Source organism: Nyctereutes procyonoides, unplaced genomic scaffold (genome assembly GCF_905146905.1).
Source record: "Nyctereutes procyonoides isolate TBG_1078 unplaced genomic scaffold, NYPRO_anot_genome, whole genome shotgun sequence".
NCBI classification, from domain to species: Eukaryota; Metazoa; Chordata; class Mammalia; order Carnivora; family Canidae; genus Nyctereutes; species Nyctereutes procyonoides.
In genome coordinates this window covers 9,265,271-9,280,512 of record NW_026575121.1, presented here as the reverse complement: position 1 = coordinate 9,280,512, position 15,242 = coordinate 9,265,271, and the positions used below count along the sequence as shown (strand labels likewise).

At 40.4% G+C, this 15,242-nt stretch overlaps 1 protein-coding gene across 4 annotated transcripts in view; it reads right to left on the bottom strand.

Annotated features, from left to right (window-relative positions):
* The window catches only part of MTRF1 (mitochondrial translation release factor 1), a 56,527-nt gene that overhangs the window by 220 nt on the left and 41,065 nt on the right, over nucleotides 1-15,242 (bottom strand). For 2 of the 4 annotated variants that reach the window (XM_055335713.1, XM_055335712.1), the window contains exons 8-10: nucleotides 13,666-13,802; nucleotides 11,191-11,289; nucleotides 6,239-6,570 (exon numbers count right to left, since the gene is read on the bottom strand). In XM_055335713.1, the coding sequence (XP_055191688.1) occupies nucleotides 6,457-6,570; nucleotides 11,191-11,289; nucleotides 13,666-13,802 (350 nt within the window). In that variant the 3' untranslated portion in view covers nucleotides 6,239-6,456. Of the gene's footprint in view, nucleotides 1-6,238; nucleotides 6,571-11,190; nucleotides 11,290-13,665; nucleotides 13,803-15,242 lie in introns of those variants that run through there. The other 2 variants (XR_008665753.1, XM_055335714.1) reach the window with 2 other exon arrangements.

Sequence of the window (15,242 nt, the reverse complement as noted above, 5' to 3'; positions counted from 1 at the left end):
AGCATTGCTCGGAGCAGTTGAGCCTGCCACTCCCCATTTGTGCTCGCTCTCTGCCAAATAAAATCTTTTTTTAAAAAAAAATGGTTTCTTTTAGATTTTTTGACTGTAGCAGTTTGTTGATGTTAGATTCTTTGACTAAATTTCAAAGTCAATTAAAAATATCTAAGTTTATTTCTAAATAAAATTTGTTGAGTCACCTGGGTGGCTTAAGTGGTTGAGCATCTGCCTTTGGCTCAGGTTGTGCCCTGGGGTCCTGGGATCGAGTCCCACATCAGGTTTCCTATAGGGAGCTTGCTTCTCTTTCTGCCTGTGTCTCTGCCTCTCTCTGTCTCTCATGAATAAACAAAATCTTTAAAAAAGGAAAAAATAAAGTTTATTATTCTTTGGTACTCTAAAGGTGCTGTGCATCTGAAGTAATAAGCTTAGGCTTTTTTTTTTTTTTTTTTACAAGAACCCTGATTTATCATTGGCCTATAAGTTGATTCTTAACATTTTTCTACTAACAGTTAAAAGATGTCAAGTGTATCTTCCTAGTTTGGGAGACTAATTGGTGTATCTGAATGAAGCAGGATTACAAATTCAACAGAAACTCATGTGTAACAACTGAGAGTACTCATTGAATAACAGATATCCTAGATCTTTGCTGCTCCAAGTGTTGTTTGTGAGTCAGAATAACCACCATCATCTGGAAGCTTGTGGCAATGAAATGGATTGTGGAAATGCAGAACAACAGGCCCCAGACCTTCTGAATTAAAGTCTACATCATGGGATCTTCCCATATATATATGTATATCTGTACATATATAGAGGTTTGAGAAAAAACACCACCCAAGATTTTTTTTTTTTTATGATAGGCACACAGTGAGAGAGAGAGAGAGAGAGGCAGAGACACAGGCAGAGGGAGAAGCAGGCTCCATGCACCGAGAGCCCGACGTGGGATTCGATCCCGGGTCCCCAGGATCGCGCCCTGGGCCAAAGGCAGGCGCCAAACCGCTGCGCCACCCAGGGATCCCACCACCCAAGATTTTTATAGGTTCATAGTTCCAACTTTTGTTTTTATTTTTTTCCCCTCCAAATAACACATGTGCTTCAAGGAAAAGCCAGAGCTGGAGAATGAGGGAAGGGCAAAGACCTTGGTGGTGGGAGGAAGGTCTGGACTTCTTTTCCGGAAGGTGGAGCCTCCCTTTGGTTGCAGAAGCCCTTTTCTTTTTGTCCTCATTCCCTCTTAAGAGTCTGCCTTCCTTGGAATGTACAGAATGTTAATACTGACCATTGAATGAATAGAACAAATCAATGCCCTTTTTCCTTTTACAATTTTTCAGTTCCTTAAATAGATAAATTTTTTGCAGATACCATGTTTTGGGGTTTATGTATTTAGTGATTTTTTTCTAAAAATTTTTTTAAAAATGACATGTGATCTCACACTTGACATTGTATAGCAAATTAAACGATCTTCATTTTGCCTTGATTCAGACACTTTTAATTTACATATCCTTAGATAAATGTTTCTTAACCACCAGCTTCCTTTGAACTCACCTGCTCTCACATCTTGAAGTGTACTCACTTTATTTTTTTTTTTAAATTTTTATTTTATTTATGATAGTCACACAGAGAGAGAGAGAGGCAGAGACACAGGCAGAGGGAGAAGCAGGCTCCATGCACCGGGAGCCCGATGTGGGATTCGATCCCGGGTCTCCAGGATCGCGCCCTGGGCCAAAGGCAGGCGCCAAACCGCTGTGCCACCCAGGGATCCCAGAAGTGTACTCACTTTAATAAACTTTCCTACTTGCACTGCTCAACCATTGTGAATGGTCTGTCCTTGAATTCTTTCTTGTGATGAGACCAGAAGCCAAGTCCATTTTTTTAAGTATATTTATTTTTTTAAGTAATGTCTACACCCAATGTAGGGCTCAAACTCAGGGTCCCTAGATCAAGAGTTGCATGATCTGCTGACAGAGCCAGCCAGATGCCCCAGGATAAAGGCTTCTATTATATAAAATACTTGACAATAAAAATCAGTTTCTAACGTTTATCCTGAAACTCCCTATTTAATTGAATGTTATTTCAAATTAAATCAGATTCTCCAGAGACATCAATTATTTTAGAGGGCAATGTTTACCCCTGGGGAAATAATAATGCTATTGATCCAAATAGGATTAAATTATCTTTCACCTCAGTGAAAGTGAGAGGAAAAACAAAGGAAAGGTTTCTTTAAAGAATGCCAGCTATTAATGTAGGAAGAACAAGAACATCACCATTTTGTAACTGATTCAGGCAAAGCAAGAATCACTAATGTTAAATCAATGAGATGAAAGGCCACTGGGTGTATTCATGACGTACTTTGGTGTAACAAATTACCCTCAAATTAGCAGCTAAAAACATTAATTTCTGGGGCGCCTGGGTGGCTCAGCCGGTTGAATGGCTTCCTTCAGCTCAGGTCATGAACTCAGAGTCCTGGGGATCCAGCCCTGAGTCAGGCTCCCCGGCTTCCTCCCTTTCCCTCTGCCTGCCAGTGCTCTGTCAAATACATAAGTAAAATCTTAAAAAACAAAACACAAAAACCCCACATAAAACATTAATTTACTCAATTTCTTTTTTGTTAATTTTTATTTATTTATGATAGTCACAGAGAGAGAGAGAGAGAGAGAGAGGCAGAGGGAGAAGCAGGCTCCATGCACCGGGAGCCCGACGTGGGATTCGATCCCGGGTCTCCAGGATCGCGCCCTGGGCCAAAGGCAGGCGCTAAACCGCTGCCCAATTTACTCAATTTCTAAGAGTTAGGTATCCTAGAGTAGCTTAGCGGTATGCCTCTGGCTCAAGGGCTTTTGTGAAATGATAGTTAAACGGCTGACTAGGACCACTGTCATTTCAAAACACCACTAGGGCTGATGATCTGCTTCCCAGTTCACACACGTGCTAGTTGGCTGCTTGAGGGCTGCTGGAACAAGGGCCTTAGTTCTGTCACACAATGTGGGCATTCCACAGAGCTGCTCACATCACCTTGCTTCCACCAGTGTTGTTAGGGTAGGAAGTTAGTTAGGTTTTAACAGGATGCCTGCAGGCCAGCAAAGTGGGAGATAAGGCCAGCTATGGGGGTGGGGGTGGGGGGGTGGGGAGGGTGGGATTAGAAACCTGGGCAGTACTCCAAAAACAAAGCTACAAGAAGCTGGATCAAACCAGACAGGCCCAAGACAAAGCCCAGAACCTTGACCAAGTAAGGAGAAAAGGCACGAACACCTGCTCCCCACAAGGTCCCCTCCCCAAGTAATAAATACTCCACTAGCTTCCTTTGAACTCACCTGCTCTCACATTTTGAGGTGTACTCACTTTAATAAACTTTCCTACTTGCACTGCTCAACCGTTGTGAATGGTCTGGCCTTGAATTCTTTCTTGTGATGAGACCAGGAGCCTCTGGTGACATCTCGGGGACCATGCTGGGTGGAGGCCTTGAGGCCTTGAGGTCTCCACAGTCTACCCAGCAACAGTGTGAGGAGCCAGAAAGAGAGGCAGAGCCGGAGAGCCAGAGCCAGACAGCAAGTCTTTTTATAACCTAATATTGGAAGTGACAATCCTACCCCTTCTATCACATTCTATGTATTAGAAGATAGTCAACAAATTCAGTTCCTGTTCAAAGGGACCAAATTACATAGGCGCATGAATGCCAAGAACTAGATTACTGGGGTCATCTGAGAAGCTGCCAGCACGAGGAATCAAATGCTCATATAATGCCAAAGTATTACCCCACAGATTACATACTGATTATTACAAAGAACATCTAACATAATGGAGCTGTTTGAATTTCCAAACTTAGCATCACTAATAGTGGCACTTCTGACATGATAAACTACAAATTTCACATTACCTAGGAAGTAATCTTGCCAAATGTGTTAACTGAATTGAATTTTTTTTTTAAGATTTTATTTATTTATTCATGAGAGACAGAGAGAGAGAGAGAAAGAGGCAGAGACACAGGCAGAGACACAGGCAGAGGGAGAAGTAGGTTCCATGCAGGGAGCCCGACGTGGGACTCGATCCCAGGTCTCCAAGATCACGCCCTGGGCCGAAGGTGGTGCTAAACCACTGAGCCACCAGGGCTGCCCGATTTTTAGATTTAATATTACTTTATAGTACATTGAGGGGGTGCATAAAAGTTACCAATACCTTGAGGAAGCAGCCAGACAAACCTGGATGTAGGTCATTCTATAAAATAACCTTGTGGGACTCTTCATTTTTTTTTTTTTAAGATTTTATTTGTTCACGGGAGACAGAGAGAGAGAGAGAGAGAGAGAGAGGCAGAGACACAGACAGAGGGAGAAGCAGGCTCCATGCAGGGAGCCTGATGTGGGACTCGATCCCGGGTCTCCAGGATCACGCCCTGGGACAAAGGCAGGCACCAAACTGCTGAGCCACCCAGGGATCCCCTTATTGGGACTCTTCAAAAGGTCCACGTTGTGTGGAAAAAAAGGTTGGGGGAGTAATTCGAACACCAAAGACATACAACCAAATACAATGTGTGAATCTTGGTTGGATCCTGGATTGCACAAAACTAACAAAACAACTAAAAAGACTGAAGAAATTTTAATATGCGATAGATAGTAGATCGTATTGTATAATCATTATTGTACAATTCAGTGTAATAATGGAGTTACGATTTTGTAGGCAAATGTCCTTATTCTCAGGATATGCTGAGATATTTTGGTGTGGTGTTACAAGGTCTGCAACTAACTTTTAAATGGTCGAATAACCATCCTATGTATGTGTATGTGTGCAGAGTGGGCAAATAACAACTGTAGCAAAATGGTAATAGAACTCTAGGGTATATATTGTTTGTTGCTTGCTTTGGTTTGTCTCTATTTCCTTTTTTTCTTTTCAAATTTTTATTTAAATTCTAGTTAGTTAACATAGTAGTTTCAGGAGTGGAATTCAGTGATTCAATAGAACACCCAGTGCTCATCACAAGTGCCCTCTTTAATCCCCATCCCACATATAGCCCATCGCCTACCCATATCTCTCCATCTACCCTCAGTTTGTTCTCTATGATTAAGAATCTCTTATGGCTTGTTTCCCTCTCTCCTTTTTTTCTTTTTCCCCTTCACATATGTTCTTCTATTTTCTTTCTTAAATTCCACATATGGGTGAGCTCATACGGTATCTGTCTTTCTCTGACTGACTTCACTTAGCATAATACTCTCTAGCTTCATCCACATTGTTGCGAATGGCAAGATTTCATTCTTTTTGGTTGCTGAGTAATATTCCATCGTATATATTACTACATCTCCTTTATCCATTCTTTGAACTCTTTCCATAGTTTGGCTATTGTTGACAATGTTGCTATAAACATTGGATGCATGTACCCCTTTGTATCTGTATTTCTGTATCTGAAATACCTAGTAGTTCGTTGCACTATTTCTTAAAAATTATTTAAAAAACTTTTTCCATGTGCTTGAAAACTTTCAAAATAAAAAACTGAGGGGGAAAAATTCACTTTATGTTTACCTCCTAATTCCATTGGTCTTAAAACTCTACCCAGTCTTTCCTTGGTATATAATTTCTCTCTCAGGAATATCTACAATAATAACCCCTCTCTTTTTTACTCAAGAAACTTCCTGAGAACAACTACCAAATATATCCTGTCACTTTGTATTAGAGTTGGCGGTTTCCCTTTTGGCTCTGTCACTCAGCTAGAAGCTTTGTAAGGTAAGGACTGGGTTCTATGTGCATCACTGCACAAAACCAGGCATAGAGAATTAGTCACTTTATACTACATCTGTTGATGCTCATAAATTAAGCCAAAGAAAAATAAGAAATAAAAGCCAAGCAGACAGTTTATTTTAAATATTGGCTTGTAGTTTATAGAATTTGTTTCATTCTCATAGAGCTCAACAGTCCGTAACCTGGAGATGTCAATGTTACTGACTCCAATTTCTCACAACTTTTATGTATTTTTTTTATTTAAAAGTAGCAGTTTAGGGGCACCTGAGTGGCTCAGACAGTTGAGCATCTCCCTTTTGCTCAGGTCGTGATCCCCGGGTCCTGGAATCGAGCTCTGCATCAGGCTCCTTGCTCCTCAGGGAGCCTGCCTCACCCTCTGCCTCCCTCTCTGTCTCTCATGAATAAATAAATAAAATCTAAAAAAAAAAAAAAAAAAAGTAGCAGTTTAAAGCCTAATTTTACCATGATTAACAATACTTTTTCTTGAAATAGGGGTTTACAAAGTCTATAAACCTGTATCATATAATCAATTCTCAATACTTTATTTCTCTTTTCAACAATACACACTTGTTTTCTGCTTGAAGAGTTGGGCTGTACTTTACAAGCTCTTAGGTTAAGAAATGTGACTTAATTCATTAAAAAATATATTTGTACGTACTGTGCAATTTTAGCTATACTTTATGAACAGCTGTTTCTTGATATAGGTCCATTTCATTTGTATAATAATAAATAATAAATCTGCATTTATTTTCCCAATTTTAGGTTTTCATCCAAAAATTCAGTAATGGCTTCTTCATCCGCTGAATGAAGCAGTCTCTGAATTAGCTGATCCAAACACTTCTCCCCACAAAGAAATTCCTGGGAAAAGAGGGATTATAAAAACCTGATTACTAGAAATAAAGGAGAAACAAAGCAAAGAATTAAATGTGTATTTACTTTGTTTCTTTACAGTCATTAATAGCAATAATTGGTTACTAAAGTGGTTCTATAATATAATGAACACTTGCAGTTATACTGGCTTCTTATAAAAAGTGCATCCAAACGAGTAAATGGAAGGAATTCTATTCTTTCGTTCATTGTTTACATTAGCATTTTGTTTAAAAATCAGTCTTTTGGGAGTTGACTCTTTCCAGCAACTCTGGAGACAACAAAACAAAGGAGATCTGAATCAACTTGAAATTGACCACTTCTCTCCTTTGCTTGACTTTCCTGACAACAGGGTTCTAGGATCTCAAACTACCTTTGGGAGGATGTTTACTGAATCCCTTCTCTTTCTGTTTCCCAGAAAAGATAAGGCTTTCCTAGTCTTGTCCTGAAAATCCTACCCTTTTCATTCATAACACATTATTTCCCAAGGGCAAAAAAGACTGAAATGCCTCAATCAACGCCCCAGGCACCTTGCTGCCACATTAACACGCACATCTGCTCCTTGCTAACCTCTGCTCCCCAAACCCTCTGGCCCTCCCCAGACCATTTCAGCTCACACTTCTCATGCCAACCCTCAAATTTAAATTTCATTTAATCCATAAGTGGCTTTTATTAGTTTTGTTTTTTCTCAAATTGGAAATACGGCAGTTTTAAAATCTAGAAGCCCTGTGTGATGAAGAAAATATTTATGCCAAAACATTTAGGGGACAAGAGTCTTGAGGTTTGCAACTTGCTTTCAAATAGCTCACCAGCAACATAGGAGGCAGAAGGAAGAGAAGGCAAATATTAACAACTGTTGCATCTAGGTATAGGGTGTATATTGAACCAGTCTTTAAATGTATATACTTGAACATTTCTAAATAAAAAGTTCAGAAAAATACTCTGCTTATGTTTACCTCAAATAAGTCTATTGGGTGAAAAGCGTTGTTAGACTTTTCTGTAATCTTCCCTACAGTTCATCACTAAAATAATAACTTTATGTACCTTTCCTGTGTTATAGAAATTCTGTGTAACAGAGTTGTTGGGAACAGTGAATTAGTAGTCTTGTATTTTAGAAATGTTCAAAATCTAGACATTGGCTTAATGGAAATATTTCTATGTCAGCATCTGGAACACAGAACATTTGAAGTTTTGATGTAGGAGTGAACTAAATTTTTTTTTGAAAGATTTTATTTCAGAGAGAGAGAGAGAGAGAGAAGAGAGCGCGCGCGTGCAGGGAGGAGGGGCAGAGCAAGAGGGAGAAAGAGTCTCAAGCAGACTTTGCACTCAGCATGGAGCCCAAATTGGGGCTCGATACAAGTACCGAGCTTGGATCACGACCCAAGCTGAAACCAAGAGCCAGGCCCTCAACCGACTATACCACCCAGGCTCCCTGGCGTTAACTAATTTTATATTTGGTACTTCTTGAATGGTCTTACAGTTGAATTTTAGGTTAAGTGTATACATTCACTTCTCAAGTTAAATTGTAGGGGAAAAGATGCCTTACTATCTTTGTATTCTACAAAACACCAGCATATATTAAAACCTCAATTAACTTTAAAAGTAGGGCGGGGGGTGGGGGTGAATGGGTGACGGGCACGGAGGGGGACACTTGACGGGATGAGCACTGGGTGTTATTCTGTATGTTGGTAAATTGAACACCAATAAAAATTAATTTATAATAAAAAAAAATTAACTTTAAAAGTAAAGCAAAAGCCCCATGATGAAGTTTTAAAATTAAAATTTATACCATTTTGGAGCATTAAGATAGAAATTGCTTATTATAAAACCAGCATGCCCGGAGCTCAAATTATCATGGTATTGCCAAGGTGATTTCATCATTTGGAAATTATGTTAAAAAGATTATCACTCTTAACTGATAATCTCATCACATTTAGAGTTTATTGGATTAACCAGAATTTGATTGGATTAACTACAGTTTGATTGGATTAGCCAGAGTACAAAGACCAAAGATGAAGGACTTGTGGTTCCTAATCTTCGGAAGCTCATCATCTAGGGACAGAGCTAGGGACCACAATCAGGGCAAGAAATTAAAAAAGAAGCAAGTGAGGGTTGTAACTTTAATTTTAAGAAGAAGGTGGCAACAGGAAAGAATTTAGGAAGAAAAAAGTTTGCGTTAGGTCATAAAAAGAGAACAGTATTTCTCCAAATTGAGACAAGCAGAGCATTTCAGTCAAAAGAAATGAGGCTGAAGAAAGGCATGGAAACAAAGCACAGAGCCAGGAGAGGGTGAGGTGAAATTTCCAATGCAGGGCAGGAGACAGGCTGATGTTAAGGAATTTGCACAAGGACTTTGAGAAACAGCATAAAAATGATATATTACAGGTAGTCTGTGCCTATGATCTAGATGAGTATAAATAGAAATAAAATCACCTACAAGATAACTCATACTAAGAATACAAGGTGATCTCATTGAACCCAAGGGTAGGAATGGAAAGGCTACTGCCACCACCATGGGAATGAAGCTGGCCACAGGAATAGATGGAGACGGGGATTACTCTCGTCAAGATTCTTTCCATCCGGTTCTATTTTTGCTCCTTTCAATATCAGCTTCATCTCTTACTGAACATTGCTTTCACCTCATGGTTTGGAAATGTGGCTTCTAACCTCTTGTAAATTTTACACATGTCAGTTTTAGCCGACAGAATGGCCCTCTTTGTCTCCAGCTTAAAAACGCAAGGAAGGAACTCATTGGCGGGGGCTTGTTCGGATTTCCTCCCCAAACAAACCAATTATTGTCTTGGGTCAGGATCATGATGCTGTCAGAGCAGAGCAGCTTCATCAAGAACTATATAAATGGAGTAGGGAGAAATTCAGGCTCTAAGATACAGGATCAGGGCTGAGCTGAGCTGAGTCCCCCAAACAGACAGCCACTTTCTTTCCTCTCCACTTCTTCCATTCTCTTCTATGGTTGTTGCCCACCCCCGGGGTTAAGGCCCTTATTGCTTTTCCTGCCTTATCTACAGCTATTCTGTCCCTAAGTTATTCAATCCTACTCGTCTCTTTCCTGTCCTGCATACAGATTAAATGTTGTACTACATTTTTTCCATGACATTTCCAAACGTTCTCCTTTCACTAATATGGGATGGTATTTTTCCTTCCCAGTAGGCTGGTTAATCATTACGAGAGCACAGAAATATAATTTCCCTTATTATTTCTGAGTCTGGCATGCTAGTTTAGTTATTATAACATGTTAGCCAAAAGCCAGACATTTTATAACTGTAAGAGCCACTTAACCTGCGTCTGTTTCAAGACTGAATACTAACTGGAGACCCAAGGGCTATTCTAAAAAATATTACCGGCTGTAAGAATGCAGCCGTCTCAGGGAACACCGTCGCCACTACCAGAAAAACAGCAGAAAGAATATGGTGTAATCAGAACAATATGGCCAAATCTGTTTGGTTATTATGTGTGTTTCCTGAGGAAAGGGAAGTTAGCAAATATTTTCTCCTTTTTGACAAGTCTATTATGTTCCTATTTGAGACAGTCTTAAATTGCTGAGAAGACAGGAGAAGTGGCATAAGGTACACAGAAATTTCTAAACATTTGAAAAACACAGACATTTCCTTTGTAAAATTAGGACTTTAATTTTGAGTACAGAATGGGACAAAGTCAAGTGAAAGAAGCCCTACATATCAGATGGCATCAAGGAAAAAGAAATCAAAATCTTGCCTTTTGTACACAGTTCTTTATGAGAACCGGTTCATTTTTCCCCTCAGGGGAAGCAAAAGGCGAATTTTCCTATGCTTCATTATGAATGTATTAACGGCAGTTGTCTGGCCAAATGGGATTTAGTTAAGTTAATGTTCAAACCATGTTGGCAGGGTCTTTCCCCAACAGCATAATTATAACTCCTGAATCTAAAGAACAATCCATTGTGGTAGGCAGACCTCGAAGATGCCCCCTGGTGTACACACCTTGCAGAATTCTCTCCCTTACATGGAGGCAGAAGCTGTGTTATGATGGGATTTCATTCCAGTGATTAGGTGATTAATCAGTTGATGCTGAGTCATTCAAAAGGAGTATTATTGGGGTGGGCCTGACCTAAATAGGTGAGCCCTTAAAAAGGCCTAAGCCATTCCTGCAAGAGATTCAAAGTGGGAAAGGGCGTATGGTGGGGCTACTTAACGAACAGCTGTGGGTGGTCTTTAGGACCCGAGAGCAAGAGAACTCAGCTCTGCTGTACTCAGACTTCTAACCTGGAGAAATCGTAAGATAAATATTATTTTAAGCCAAGAAGTTTATGGTAATTTGTTATAGAGCAATAGAAAATTGATATACTGTATACATGTATATTGAATATACCTTAATACACTGTGATTGCAAAGCAAAGAATTTGGAAGTCAAAGAGAACAGTTTCAAATTGCCACTAAGACCCCATTTCTTACCCACAACCTAATATGAATGTTTGCAAATTTGAGGGTACTGTCTTAAGCCAGTTTAATGATTTTAAATTACCTGTTCTGTCTAATACTTTAGACATAACCCCCTAAAATTAGAGTATACTTTCCTGAAAAGCAAAGGTACATAAAGCGTATTCAGTTATATTACCTTAATACCACGAACTTCATATGCTATCCTGTGGTCAGTGACTCTATCCTGGGTGAAATTATATGTCCGAATTCTCTCTGACTGGGCTCTTGTTCCTACCTGCGCCATAACAAAAAGGCAATTCGTATTTTAACTTTGTAGTTACCTTTATTACAATAGAATATGTGCTTGTAAATGGCCTTTCTATTATAACAGTTTCAGGTTTTTTTAAAGGATTTTATTTATTAGAGAGAGTGCATGCAAACATCGGCTAGGGGGGACAGGTGAGATGGAGAAGCAGACACCCTGCAGAGCAGGGAGCCCGACGTGGGGCTCGATTCCGGGACCCTGGGATCATGACCTGAAGCCAAAGGCAGACACTTAAATAACTGAGCCAACCCAGGTGTCCCTTAAAACCTTTAACTTTTAAAACTTCTTCTGATGGTCAGCTATACTTAATTTAGTCTCATATCATTTGCTTGAGGGGTTAAGAAGAAAAGTTGCAGGGGTGCCTGGTCAGGTAAGCATCTGCCTTCGGCTCAGGTCATGATCCCAGGGTCCTGGGATGGAGTCCTGTACTGGGCTCTCTGCTCAATGGGGATTCTGCTTCTCCCTACCCCTGTTCATTCATTCTCTCTTTCTCTCTCAAGTAAATAAAATCTTTAAAAAAAAATTAAAGATTTTAAAGTCTAACCTTGGATATACCAAATCAGGGATTATGGCTTTTTAGAACATTCCCGGGCCATCCTTTCTGCAACCAGGTAGGTATGGGAACTACTAACCCAAAGCATCAAATTAATGCCCAGGCTTCCACCCAAATCAGTTATATCAGACTCTTGGGGGGTGGGGCCTGAAGCATGGACAAAGGTTTGGAGGTGATAAATGGAGCCAAGGTTGAAAACCTGACATAATGCCTTCCTTATAAAAGCTACTGGATGTATTAGTTGAAGCAAGAACTTCTCTAAGCATTAGAAATAGCTACTAAAGGGTTTCACATGGATGGACAAGCTAATTGGGGAGGCATGGAGGTCTCTTCTGGGGCCCGAAACAAGAATTTCTGAAAAGACACACACACACACACACACACACACACACACACACACACACACACAATGATTTGCACTAGGCCAAATATGAATTACTTATTTTAAAAATTACTATGTGAAACATCTGGTACTGCAATGCCAAATAGCAAGTAAGTCCCAATATCTTTTATCAGTTCAAATGTCACTGAGTTCTTAGTGTTTCTGCTATCATTCATGTGCCAAGAAGCGATGGTTTGTGAATGAGCATTCCTATCTGCATACGTGTATACTGATGCTGTACCACAATCTAAGATTACCACAGAGGATTAGTATTCCGTTAATCCTGTCACTTTCAATATTCGGAAGTTAGAATGTGGGTAAAGAAAGCTAGAAGGGAAAAAGTGTGAGATGATCAGGACATCTAGGCCAAAAGGATAATTAATGTTTAAGTTGATATAATTCATTATCCTAAAAGGCCACCAAGTTTTCCAAATTTAGTGTAGCACACTCATCCGCAAACAACACAAAAGCAGTTATTCCACTTTCTCTTCCAATCTCTAAGACCAACTTTACATTTTTTAGAATTTAAAATTCTATGATTTGTTTACTTAAAAACAATGACATTTATTCATTTTGCTTAGCATTTATCTATATATTTGAATAAATAATATTATATATTAATATAGTACAAAATTCAGAAAGTACAAGATATCTACAGTGGAAATCTCTCTTCTACCCTTTGTCCCCACATCTAATCAGCAATCACCATTACCAGTTTTTCTGCAGTGCCATTTACTTTTGATCCCAGAGTTTTAACAACAGCATAGGTTTTTCAATTAAAAATCTGCAAATCTGGGGAGCCCGGGTGGCTCAGTGGTTTGGCGCCGCCTTCAGTCCAGGGTGTGATCCTGGAGACCCAGGATCGAGTCCCACATCGGGCTCCCTGCATGGAGCCTGCTTCTCCCTCTGCCTGCGTCTCTCATGAGTAAATAAATAAAATCTTTTAAAAAAAACAAACCTGCAAATCTCCTAATTTCCAGAGAGTTATTTTATCTTTTAACCTAACCTCCCCTCAAGACAGTCATGATACAAACACTGGAGGGAAACAACTGGGAAATAAATTCTGAGTTTATGCATACCTGATGTATTTATGTGCAAACCGGCACTCCAATTGAGCCATAATCTGTCAGCCCATAAACAATGAAATTATTGCTTTTTAACAAATAAGCATGTTTCCCTATGCTATAAGATATTCTCATTTGATCCAGAACAAAGACTACACTTTCTACACAAAATAATGACTTTTTTGCAGATGTATTATTATTACTTTTTTAATTTTACATAATCTCTACAGTCAACATGGGACCCGAACTCATGACCCCAAGATCAAGAGTCACATGCTCTTCGGACTGAAACAGCCAGGCACCCCACAGTCCTTTATACTTATTTATTTATACTATATAAATCTTACCTGCAGTTTTCTAGTACTTTGTTGCTGACACTTGTCTTTCTCAATAATCTGCTGGTAGAGTCTAGCTCTCAACACTCGCAAAGCTATTTCTTTATTTTTAATCTGTGATCGTTCTTGTTGGCATTCTACTACAAGCCCTGAAAAATAACAAGGATCAGAGGTAAACTGTAAGCCTACAGAAGCCAAATTAAGACAGAACAGAGATGTCAATTATACCTCAATAAAACTGAAAAAAAAAAAAAAAAGGACAGACCTCAGGAACATTTTAAAGGGGGAAAGGTTAATCAGGAAAAGATCACAAGGGATTACAACAATTTTAGACTTAGCATACTTTAGAAGCTGTATCTATCTTTTTACCATCATGATGGTAAAAGCAGTAGCTTGGCTATTTAGATTCTGATATCTGAGTAAGATATTTCAGAGGAGAAGACTGAAGGCAGTAGCATCTGCAGATGGTTACACATCCTTTCAGTCCCACAGCTCTGCCTCTCCATCCCAGCTCATTCAGACGACAGCCCGCCCTGCAGAGAGTGAACTACTGCCACCCCCATGCAGTGCTGCTCCAGTCTCTGTTTTAGTCAAGGGGCACTCAGCTTTTCCCCGTTAAACCACAAATTCACACAGAGCTGATGTTTTAAAAATGACTTTATACAACCCATGTGTCCATCAACAGATGAATGGATAAAGAAGACATGGTGTGTGTGTGTGTGTGTGTGTGTGTGTGTGTGCAGATAGGTATTTATAAATGTATGTATTTAGGAATTAGGTTAGTGGAGGGGTAGGCGAACCCTAAGCTTGCCTCATCCCTCAAACACAGCTAGATAAATATCTAATCATCTGAACACCCAAGAAATTGATCTGAGGACTGAGAGCACAAACTGCACATCTACAGGTAGGGAAAGGGCCACCTTGTGTTAGGTAGGAGCTGTGGAGAGTTGATCTGGGGGAGAGAAGAGCTGGGGGGTGCTGTGGACAGGAGGGAGCCCCAAACATGGAGGAGGGGGGAGAGAGGGGGGGGAGGGAGGGAGAGAGGGAGAGAGAGAGAGAGAGAGAGAGAAGCAGCAGGCCAGGAACTGCACACAAAAAACTATTTCCCAAAACCAGTGACTGGGAAAAGGAGAGGGGCTGTCTACAACTAGTTTTTATGAGCAACTGAGTGCAAAGCCGGAAGATTTAGAAGATTGTGCTGTTGGTGGGGTTGTGCTTTGTGGTGCTCTGGTGGGAAGGGAGGGTGGAGACCTGGAAGTGGGCAGCATGGTCTGAGGATCCCCTGGATCCCACGGGGGGACCAGCTCCCCTTCTTGGAGTGCACCTGGGAGTGCTGGCTCGGCCTCTCAGGGGACAGAACTAGCAGCGCTGATGTGGTCCCTGTTCCCTACATGGGAACAGACACCATCTGAGGGCAACAAACCTTTTAGCTGCGCTTTCCCATAAACCACTGTGTGGCTGTGTGACTGACTGCATTTCTGGGACAAAGTGGCACCAGCCACAATGTGGCGAGACCTTCCCCCAGAGGAGCAGCGTGGGTCCCTAAGATGTGGAGTTCTGAAATGCAGCCCAGTGCCTGAGCTCAAACA